This window comes from Centroberyx affinis, unplaced genomic scaffold (assembly GCF_046629955.1).
Source record: "Centroberyx affinis isolate AG114_WGS23_722 - 3 ecotype Tasmania unplaced genomic scaffold, CSIRO-AGI_Caff_v1 ptg004399l_1, whole genome shotgun sequence".
Taxonomy (NCBI): Eukaryota; Metazoa; Chordata; class Actinopteri; order Beryciformes; family Berycidae; genus Centroberyx; species Centroberyx affinis.
Window position 1 is genome coordinate 94,189 of NW_027282083.1, and position 10,875 is coordinate 105,063.

At 42.5% G+C, this 10,875-nt stretch overlaps 1 protein-coding gene across 3 annotated transcripts; it reads right to left on the reverse strand.

Moving 5' to 3' along the window:
• Positions 1-59: 59 nt before the first annotated feature.
• Positions 60-5,838, reverse strand: taf5 (TAF5 RNA polymerase II, TATA box binding protein (TBP)-associated factor). Of its 3 annotated transcripts, none has more exons than XM_071543895.1 (11): positions 5,409-5,838; positions 4,899-5,124; positions 4,447-4,762; positions 4,098-4,261; positions 3,324-3,459; positions 2,736-2,856; positions 2,411-2,540; positions 1,912-2,076; positions 1,548-1,725; positions 858-1,035; positions 60-598 (listed from the first exon to the last, which is right to left on the reverse strand). In XM_071543895.1, the coding sequence occupies exons 1-11, from the start codon at positions 5,836-5,838 to the stop codon at positions 384-386; spliced, it is 2,259 nt and encodes a 752-aa protein (XP_071399996.1). In that variant the 3' UTR covers positions 60-383. The 3 variants fall into 3 exon arrangements, with proteins under 3 accessions (XP_071399996.1, XP_071399995.1, XP_071399994.1); XM_071543894.1 differs by having other exon boundaries at positions 4,899-5,127; XM_071543893.1 differs by having other exon boundaries at positions 4,899-5,130.
• Between the last annotated feature and the right edge of the window lie 5,037 nt (positions 5,839-10,875).

Here is a 10,875-nt window from a genome sequence, read left to right on the forward strand (position 1 = left end):
CAGTATAAAAGACTATGATACAGAAATGTCAGCCGTATATTGAGCAAAGCTGTGCTCATGGCAGTGATTTTAAAAACTGGGTCTACAATCAGAAATGGCACTCTTTTCAGGCAAAGGGATGTCTGCAATAGGTCAGTTTGATTTGGAGGCTGTATCTTTCAGACAGAGCCATGTCATGGGTAAACCAGAAGTAGGCTTGCTTAATTTTAAGCTTCATCCACAGCTAGATGCTCACCATGCTTGAGTTGATGACAATGCAGTTTCATATTTCTTTTTTCTCCACAACCCTGCTAAAAAAAAAAAGGGCCTGTGGATCTTAATGATCAAAAAGTCGCTTCATTTCAAGTTTTAGTAGAACATTTTCAGATAATTCAGGGGTATCCTTATGGATTATAGGCCCCAGCGGCCAGCAGCAGGTTCCTCCGAGTGAAGTGAAGGTGTACGACGGGTGTGGACTTGCTCAAGTAGGTGCCTAGCAGAAGCTCCTGGGAGTTTTCTGGTAGATGGATGTGCCCAGTAGCTGCTGTGAAGTCGTCAGTCTCCAAATCATCAAATGCTTTCAATGCATCCCACAGACGAACCGTATTGTCCATGGAGCCTAGAAAACACAAGATGTTTGAATAATGTGTGATGGTTGACTAGGTGGGAACATGCATTGGTTGCTGCAGCTATAACTCACAGCAACTCCACCCAATCTGTGTTTAACTGAAATACATTAAATCAATAGATATGGCAATTGCAGGGCTGTGGGTATTTGTAGCTGCATTGGTATGAACTTGTCAAAATGCATTCAGTTCAACAGTTTTAAGTTAACAGCTTCAAGTAATTTAGAAAGTTAGAGACACTAGACCACTCACCAGAGGCAAGGATCTCCCCGTCCCTGCTGAACTTGAGGGAATAGATGGTGTCTGTGTGGCCTTTCAGTTCTCCTATCATCAGACCATGACCAATGTCCCACAGAAGAACTCTGCCATCAGTGGCTCCCGATGCCAGGAATTTCCCATTGGGAGAGAAAGCCAGGGCGTGGATAGGACCCTAGGAGATAAGGGTTCAAAGACTGGCTCAGATGTTGTCTCTCTCCGGCACAAGTCCGCTAAATGTGCTATAGTATGAGCTGTGAATCTTGCACATCTTCAGCTGTGATAATGTGGGTGTAGATCTAATGTTCACAATAATTTCACTAACTTAGCATCCATCAAAAATGAACGGAATTCAATGAATGGAGTTCAAATTGCACCAAGCAAACAATGTGGGTGTAAGCAATGCACTCAACATTTAATTGGCTCTAATTAATGGGACTTATTTTTATTATTATTGGTGTAATCCTTGTGCTGTCATACTAGTGTCACAACAGGTGCTGGTATAGTATTATGAGAAACATGGCAAAGTACATATCTAGTCACTTTACACCCCATACTGTAAGATGCTTAATAACATTACAGGGAGGAGCCATAGAATGGATTGACTGCTGAAATGGGAATAGCTACAGCACAGATTGAATGGGAAGCCACAGAACGGGGAACTGCTGTTGCAACCTGCTGTCTGACCTTGTGTCCAGTGAAGATGCGGACGCAGTTCCCAGTTAGGACATCCCAGAGGCGGATGGTGCGGTCAGACGATCCTGTGGCCACATAATTGGAGTTGGGGTGGAAGCGGGTGCAAGTGATGTCAGCCAGGTGACCAGCGAACATCCGTAGAGGCTGATAGTGATCAGTTGCCCACAGACTGATGGAGAAAGCAGAACACACACACCATTGAAAGTCGCATGCAAACAGAGCTACTGTATATCCATGTTCTCCTCTGTGGTATATAGTTGTACACTGCAAGTATACTTAAGGCATACTTGATACAAAGACCAAGACTAAAAGTATTGTTTGACATACTAATCAAATCAGGTCTGCAGTTTCTTACCGGGCAACTCGGTCATGTCCCCCAGAAATAAAATAGTATCCGTGGGGGGAAAACTGTGTGTCCCAAACTGGGTAGTTGTGGCCTTTGTAGCCCACCAGACAAGAATAGGTTTGAAGACTCCACAGCCTGACTGTACCATCTTCAGAACTTGATAATAGGTAGTTTCTGAAAGGTGAAAGAGAGCTAGTCAACAATAACTACAAATTCATGCATTTGTTCATGTACATGGAGGTGGATGTGTGTAGTTGTGGGGGTGATGGGGGCTTTCTGGATGTCATGGTGGCGGGTTGCCCTTGGTTCATCCTTGTGTGCCAGAAAAAAGAAACACTCTCACTGTTAAACTGATTATATTTTGGGATCCTTGTCACATACAAAAGAAGAGAAAGAAATGGGTGCTCAGGCAGAATCTACAATAATTTATTCATATTCTACATCAAGTATGTGATTTATGTAACATCAGGTGTAATCAACTGGTTGGTAAGCAGCAGAGGTGTTGTACCTGTCTGGGCTGAAGCTGATGCCGTACACTGGGCCACTGTGTCCGTAGAGGATCTTAGACTCACTGGCTGTCTTCTCATCCATGATCCTCTCCAGCACATCATCAGACTCTTTGTCAATCAGACTCAAGTCTTGAACGAGAGAAGGAGGGAAAGATGGGAAAGGGAAGAAAAACAAAGAGGATACTTTCAGTGTATGTTTCTGGGAAATTCTTCTCTAATGATAAGAACAAAAGACACCTCCATCACATGACACACCCTTGCATATCAAAGTGAGGTTGTGGTGGTCACACTCATACATCAGTGGTCACCATCGTATTACCATACCTGCTGCAGATTTCACCTTGCGGAGCTTTTTGGGCGTGACGCTCCACACCCGTACTGTGGAGTCAGCGAATCCCCCTGCAATCAGGCTGGAGTCGTCTGTGAAGTCCACTGCTGTCAGACCCTGCAGGGGAAAGGTGAAAATAATTAAAACTGTCTTGTTGTTTACATTCCTTTATATGCTATCCATCTTGTAAAAACAATTTTCACACTGACTCAAGTATCACTCAAGTCAGCAGTACTTAAATTTGAATACTGAAATTCACTAGTAGTATTTGAAGGCAATGGACCAGTACAGCAATAGCATATTGTAAAAAGTGTGACATCTATTATGGTTATGTTAGTATAAAGGTTCAACCTATATGGCAGAATTTGTTTTTTTCTGTTGGTGGCAGTTTTTTTATGCACAATTTATGCAGTGGAGCACATCATAAATACATATACACTCCTCTATAACTTACATACATATACATATATAAGCCCTTTTTTTTGGGGGGGGGGGGGGGGGTAGTCAGTGCCAGTTGCTTTCCCTTATCCATAAGTTACATGGGTGTTCAACATGCACTGAGTGATGTCGGTCCAAGGTTTTACCTGATACGCATTAAGGAAAGAGTAGAAGCAGATTGAGGGAAGAGTTTCTGGTCCGAGGCGGATCTTCTTCGTGGCCTCCTTCATGTACATAATCTTGTCCAACTTGTCTGAATCCTTCAGTTCTGGAAGAGGTATTCTGAACAACAGGACACAAAGATGCCATCAGTCACTGGCTAGGCCTGTTGTTTTTAAAGCCATCTTCAATTAATTCAGAAACAGTGAGAATTTTCAGATACGGTTACAAGCAAATAATTGAAAATACTAGTCTCCCATTAACATCAGCACATGTAGATGCTTGATATAAAAATCTGAATGGTGGGGATTATGCCACTAGAGGACACCGTTGATATGATTTCATTTCTAAAGACTTTCTCACTGACTGTCAAGTATGTGGATAAGTTGTCAGTGCTTTTAAATCAAATGTTTTCAATGACAGTATGTATGAAGTCAAGAAATCATTGAAGCAGCAGTGCACTGTTGCATGCAGTAAAATTCTGAATTACAAATCTGTTAGTCTCCCACAACAAAATGCAGCAAGTCAAGTTGTGCTCCAGTACAAAATGGATGAGAATCCAATGGAGTTAGTGAAGTTATGAAGAAATGCACTGGAGTTTTCCATTTAAATGTACCACAATGACATAGCTAAATTCCACTGAATCAAACTGTTCTGGCCTTGTAAAGTCAGCAGATAGAGATTAAAATGTAAGGAAAATCAAAATGGACCAGCAAGAGAGTGCAAGCAGACTTAGATATTGTTGTGTGAAAACCTCCTACCTGGTCTGCGAAGGTGCGTTGGGATCCTGCTTCTTGCTCTTAGAGCCCATACTGTCCTTCTTGGGTTTCTTCTTCTTGGGTTTACCCTCCTCATTCTCCGCCTCCTCGTCCTCATCGTCAAGAGGCACCTCGATCTCCGGTTCCTTCAGCAGCCCATAGAAAACCTACGCCAGATAGACAGTTTGAATGACAACGAAACCATCTTACATAAAATCTAGATGATGCATGTAGACTTAGGTCAGTATTGATACATGATATGCAGGGTGTCAAGCCAAGAGTCATGATTATAACAAGCTAAGAATACAAAAGTGTGGATAGACATAGAAGAGATATATCCCACACAACCAACCTTTGCCTTATTGGCCTCTCGCTTGGCCTCGCCAGCCAGACTCCCAGACATGGCATCAATCTGGGACTTGCTGCGCGGCATGCCATCGAAGATGTCAATGTAGAGGTGCTCCTGGATAATATTCCAGATCTGGTTGTTCTGACGCTCCTGCAGGTGCCTCTTCAGCAGCTGGTACGAGTCTCGGGAGATGCGCAGGACAAACTTGCTGGTGCGGAAGTCCAGCAGGGTCTCGTTGCCCCTCATGTGCTCCTTCTTGGACAGGCCTGACAGGATGCGGAGGTCGTCCTCGTAGTAGCACTCCTGGTCCCCGCTGAATCTGAGTTGGAGAGGGAGAAAAGGTGGGGTTAGATTTAATGCTAGCAATTCTAAAAGTCTCCATTACAAATAAATTCTGTATTTTGCAGAACTTCCAACAAGCACTGACACACTGAGCGGACACACTGGAAACTTACTTTTCAAAGAACGCCTTGGCCACATTTTCGTGGTTGTTGTAGACCAGTTCCAGGTACATATGGACAAAGAGCGGGTAGAAGACCTGGGACAGTTCGGCTCTGTGGCAGTCCAGAACAGTTTCTATGAACCTCTTCAGGCCGCTGTAGTAAACGTCGTACAGAGCCGGGTCCCCCTGCTGGCTGTAGGCCGACAGCACTACGTTCACGTCTGGTTGATCCTCTGCGACTACTGCTGGAAGAGTAAACAGAGCCCATGCAACATTAGTGACAGTTGTAACACATCAGGAAGACACTAAACTTTTATCATAATAGCTCCTTGGCCGTAAGATCTAGCCGAGGAAACTTTATCAGTGGGTGAGAGATGAGTTCGAGCTCAAGAGTTTGGAGTCTCTAACTTATGTGCTGTCTTGCTCATCGTTTAGTTTGTGGCAAAGAACACAATAACCCGGAAACCTAGTGTTTCAGCTGTAAGTTTAAACACAAAAATAACAGCCGAAGACTGCACGGGACCTTTGGGTGGCGCCGGAGCTGCGCTGGCCGAAACAGCGGAGGATGAGACGGACACCCGGCTGAGAAGAGAGTTTGCATCCCCACTTCCCGCGTCGGCATTTCCCCCAACACCACCCGAACCTGCTCCGGACGACTCAAGCCCCTTTGGGTCGTCGGTTTCCTCTGATAAGCCCGCTTCTCGACGCAAAATTTCGACGGACTCGGTTAATTTGTTCTTCTTGAGGAATTGCAAGACTGCAAGTAGCGTTTGTTGGTCTTCTGCCGCTCCTGCCGCAGGTTTGTTACTTCCACCCGAAGAAGTAGTCCCGGGGGACGCATTATGTAATCTCCCGTCGTTTGCATTATTATTTCCACAGCCGTCGCTCGATGGTTCTGTTTTTATGTCTTTTTCTTCCTCCGTATCAATCAGACCACCTTGTACGGCCGCCATTTTCAAAATGAAGTGCGCATGTGCGGGGTACACAAAAAAAGATACCGACGGCGCAAGATCAGATCATCTGATTGGTCCTTACTGTTGCAGAGTCATCGAATCCCAGTGGCATAAAGCGGGCAGGGGAACATCGATTGATATTATAATTGATTTTTAGAAAATGTATATTTGATGTTCACAAAATCATTAACATGTGATCTGAAGGAATAATATATATGTATGTGCCATATACATATATATAATACTGTGCAAAAGTATAGGCATACGTCAAAGATATCCGCGAAGATAAAGCGAGATAAAGCGAAGATGCTTTCAAAACTAATGAAATTAAAAGTTTCTGAATATCAAAAATTTACAATAAATAGCAGTCTACTGACACACTAATGCAGGAAACAAATAAACATCGAAGACTTCTAAGAAATGTATATAAAAAATCTAGGGTGCCTAAGACTTTTGCACAGTACTGTAGATATATATTTATATATATAGTATATGTATATATATGTAATTCAATTCAAGGTGCTTTATTGGCATGACAGTTCACAAACAAACAATATTGCCAAAGCACGTAACAAGAGTTATTAAATAACAAAAAAATTAAGTAACAGAAAAATAATTCCATCCCCTCCCATGTATTATTGTGTGTGTGTGTGTGTGTGTGTGTGTGTGTGTCTGCGTGCATGTGTGTGTGTGTGTGTGTGCGTGTGTGTGCCTCCACTGTCTACTGACTACCATTGTTTCTGTGTTTATGTCACTTGTGTTTCTGAGGAAACATAAACCAGCAAAATATCACCTTAGCCAATTAAAAAACAGAACTTTTCACATACATTCATATATTATTCTTCACATTTCTCATTCAATAGTGTGTCCCTCGTGTGACAGCAATCTACAAATTTAGCAGCTAATGCTGCACACTGACTTTTCTCCCCACACAGGTAGGGCAATTTGAGAGGATCAGGCAGATGGTTGAACTCTGGGTAAATTCTGCCTATCCTCTGTCTCACATCTTTGTATCTGTCACAGTGTAACAGAAAGTGACTTTCTGTCTCTGTCTCTCCCTGACCTCACAATCACAAAGGCAGCTACACAGACGAGTTGAATGCCAAATAGCAGTAGGCTATACGTGTCAGATTTAAAAGAGGTCCGACAAGAGACTTGGAGTTAGATTAAGAGTGGGTTTTCAAAGCAACATGAGGCCTTTAATAGATTTGCAAATACGGAGGCCAAGCACTAACAAATAAGAACTACCAAATTATTTAATGTGGCAGAGAAAAAGTCTTGAAAACAGTGACAACATATGTAGTTTCGATGAAACATTTTTATGAAACGACCCAGACATTGTTTGAGAACATAGATAGATAGATAGATAGATAGATAGATAGATAGATAGTATTGTATATAGAACTATCACCATGTCTCTGCCTTCTCTTGTAGTTTGCATTCTAGTTACAGTGAAACTATTTGGATTTCTGAATTTGTGCAGCAATTCTAATTTTCACTTGTAAAGATGGAAGGAGATCACTTGCCAATACCTCAGTGTGCCTAACCTACATGGGATTGTATTTCTTATTTATAACTAGACATATACCACTTTGTACCAGATGGTGGCACTTTGGTCACACACCACACCTGCCCTTTCTCAGTTAGGCCTACATCCCCCAACCTGAGGACCTTCTAAGGCAATTTCCCTTTTTATTGCTGATGTTATCACTGAAATGTTGTAAAACCTCCAGTGGTCTTTCAGCTATACCATGCTGATTCACTTTTCAGAAAGAGGCAGATTTGATTGAGGACAAACAGCCGTATTTCCACCCTGTTAGCTCACACTTGCTTTGGGGCAAAGCTACATTTATCATACATCCACCTTCACTCCTCTCCTTCCCAATGTTATTCTGAGAAAAGATCCTGACTGCATCTCTGTCCTTCACTAATCCCATTTCTACCTCATGCTGCTTATCTAACCTTGTTTTAAACAAGAGAACCAAGTGATTAGCTCAGGGATTAACATAGCATGTGTGTGTGTGTGTGTGTGTGTGTGTGTTATCACTCCTCCTGCCAATATCTACCTAATGGGCCTATACACTCTGTTGATTTGTGCATTGTTGGGTGTCAAAAGGTGTGTACTTGACAGTTTGAATTACATCACTTAATCCAGTTTTATTTGATGGTGTTTGTCTTCTTTGCATTGGCCACAGCCTAACATGATTTTAATACAATGCACCATTATCTCCTATTAATTCTCAGGCATTTGCCACACAAGGGAGAGTGTAAGTATGCTGCTGCATCTCAAATGAGGTGAGGAACAGACAGGCTTTATCGATGAGAATCTATTGGTCAACATTAAGGTCTAACTAATCACTTGATCACACTGAGGATGCAAGGTTGGATTGAAACCTATATTGTATATATAGATTTATTACAAAGTTACTTGTAACAGAGAAGACAGGTGCAAGAAGGGAAGGAACTAAATATCCTTTTCACTTTGCATATTTGCTGAGGCTGGATTTCTGTCTATAGAAGAGAATCGGCCTGACTCCCTCAATACAGCCCATATCTCACTGCCAAAGGCACACAGCCCAAAAGGGCAGTGCATCTTTTGGTCTAGGGTCAGAGCAGCATCTGTTTTCATCCCAACGAGGCTGTCAGCAGAAAATGAAAACTTAATAGGTTTTGGGGGGATTTTTTTGTTCTTGTTGTTTTTGTGGACAAACAGTGCATAAGCCATTTTATGTCACCATGGCAGTTTTCTCTTGTAGTACAAAGATCTGAAACTTTGTATTTACTGTAACACCTTATAAATCGTAATGTTGATATAATAACATTACATGGAATTAGATGGAATTACTGTTGATACCCAACAATGTTTAACTTGGTTACAAAAACAAAATGCTGAATGTCAAGGACAAACGGTTGCACTTATACCGGCTCATCCTCTCTGTTCTGCCAGCTCATCCACACTGGACATCATTAGAGTGGCAGCTCAGCAGCAGGTTTAACATGCGGACTGAGGTCCTTGATGACTGGAGGAGAGGGAGGGGAGCGAGGGAGAGGAGGGGTTCACAGCAGAAACAGCAGTGCGTTGTGTAACAATGCAGCAGCATGGCACGATGTGGAGGAGAGAGGGGGGTGGGGTCAGTTTGAGGTGTTGGGGCGACGGACATGTTAGCGTCTCCAGCTCAGGGCGTGGCCCTCTGTGTGGGCTCATTGTAACACTGCAAACACAGGGGGTAAGGCATCCTGCTAACTGAGAAGGGAGGGTGAATGTTTCCCTTCAGTATGAGTAAGATCAGCAATAGCATTACATGGCAATAATCTCACACTGTTATTGCCTTACCAATCTTTTGACTATATTCTTTTGATAGCAGTCAAATAATTCATTGTTCAGTCTCAAAGTTGACAGAGCTCTTGTGTTGTATTCTGCTTCTCCCAGACCCAACAGATTTGCCGATAATGCTTGTTCAGGGCTGAAACACACATGAAAGGCTGGAGGTTATTGATTTAAAATCCATAGTTGTTTAGTCTTCCCTTCATATAGCAATTAACAAAGAGCCTGTGGTGTATTGCCAAATTAGTACAATGTCTAGCACCTGCCTCCCCCATGAAGAAAACAGTGACGTCTGCCTTTACAATAGTATAGATCACTAAACCACTTCAGTGTTGTGCTGAAGTGGTTTTATTTAGAAAGGACCTGCCTTTGTGTACATTGTCTGAATGAAGCATCTTTTTTATAGGAATTGTGCAAGAGATAAAATAAAATGATGAAAGATAATAAAACGATAATAAAAACAGGAAGCAATATCCTCCAGAGTTGCTTTAATGGGTTGCAGCAGCTCACCAGTGCTGACAGTGATTTGAAATAAAATCGAGTGATTACATGTCTCAGCTGAGCTGGCACTGGGGGATTGATTTGTGTATTAAGCCATTCTAGATGCCAATATCTCCAGTGAATCAGAATGAGGAAGCTTTCTATCACTTTATTTTTGTTGTTTTCGTCTTTATCCAATGAAGCGTTTTGCTGAGCATGCATGGCTTTTTCAGCACCGCACTGTTTCACACTGACATACCTGGGAGTTTCCTATAGTGCAACCACAGTGCTGGGAGCAGCCCGCTACAACGCCAGTCTCCTAGTGATGACCGCTGAGCAGCTGTAGTGTTTTGCTCAAGGGCACCTTGACAGAAGTAGTGGGAAGGAAGAGTGTTTCTCATTATTCCAGTATTTCTATTTGCTTTGGTGAATCCAACCTTCTAGTCACAAGCCTGCATCTGTAACTCTTTTATCGCCTGCTGCCCCCATTTGATAACATGTTTCAAGAGATATGGGAATATATAAGTGTATTCAGGGAATGTTGTTGTGATGTTGATTTACTGTCATGCAAGGAAATCAGGGCAGAGATGTGTGTGTGTGTGTGTGTGTGTGTGTGTGTGTGTGTGTGTGTGTGTGTGTGTGTGTAATGTGTGATATTTTGTGTGTGTGGACATGTTTTGTTTGCAATTTTGATCAGTTTTATGGTTGTTATTGTGTTTGAGGGAGTGCTGCTCTGTGTTCAGTCTCACAGATGCTCTTCTTCACAATGATAATGAAAAGGCTGGGTAGGGTGAGAAGAGACACGTTCAGTCCCATCCTCCTTTTACACCTCAGTGACAACTTCGCCCAGTCCCTCGCTGCTCGCTGTGTGTCAGAGGAGGCTGGGTGACTCTCTCTCTCTCTCTCTCTCTCTCTCTCTCTCTCTCTTTCTGTCTGACAGCGAGCAGCAGGGTGTGGCTTCACCCAACAGAAACAGCTTCAATGGAGCATGGCGCACCAGCCCTCAAAGAAAAAGAAAAACATGTCATGTACAATTCAACTGAAATCTGTGTTGCCATAGAGCAATAACACACTGTTTAAGTACGATGTGAGTGCAACAATAATACAGTGTATTATGAATAAAACTATATAACACTAACAATAGTAGGAAAGCGCTGTAATGAATTATACGTCATTATACAATATTCATGCTCTCATTGTCATCTTGATTGCTGTATTTTTCTGTATTTGTA

Bases quoted from the DNA above. Each gene is read 5' to 3' on its own strand.
- taf5 (XM_071543893.1), bottom strand. From the start codon at position 5,838: ATGGCGGCCGTACAAGGTGGTCTGATTGATACGGAGGAAGAAAAAGAC. The intron at 3,460-4,097 runs GTAGGAGGTTTT...CCTGTTGTTCAG, and splicing joins AACGCACCTTCGCAGACCAG to AATACCTCTTCCAGAACTGA. The intron at 2,077-2,410 runs GTACAACACCTC...TTCACCTTTCAG, and splicing joins ATCAGCTTCAGCCCAGACAG to AAACTACCTATTATCAAGTT.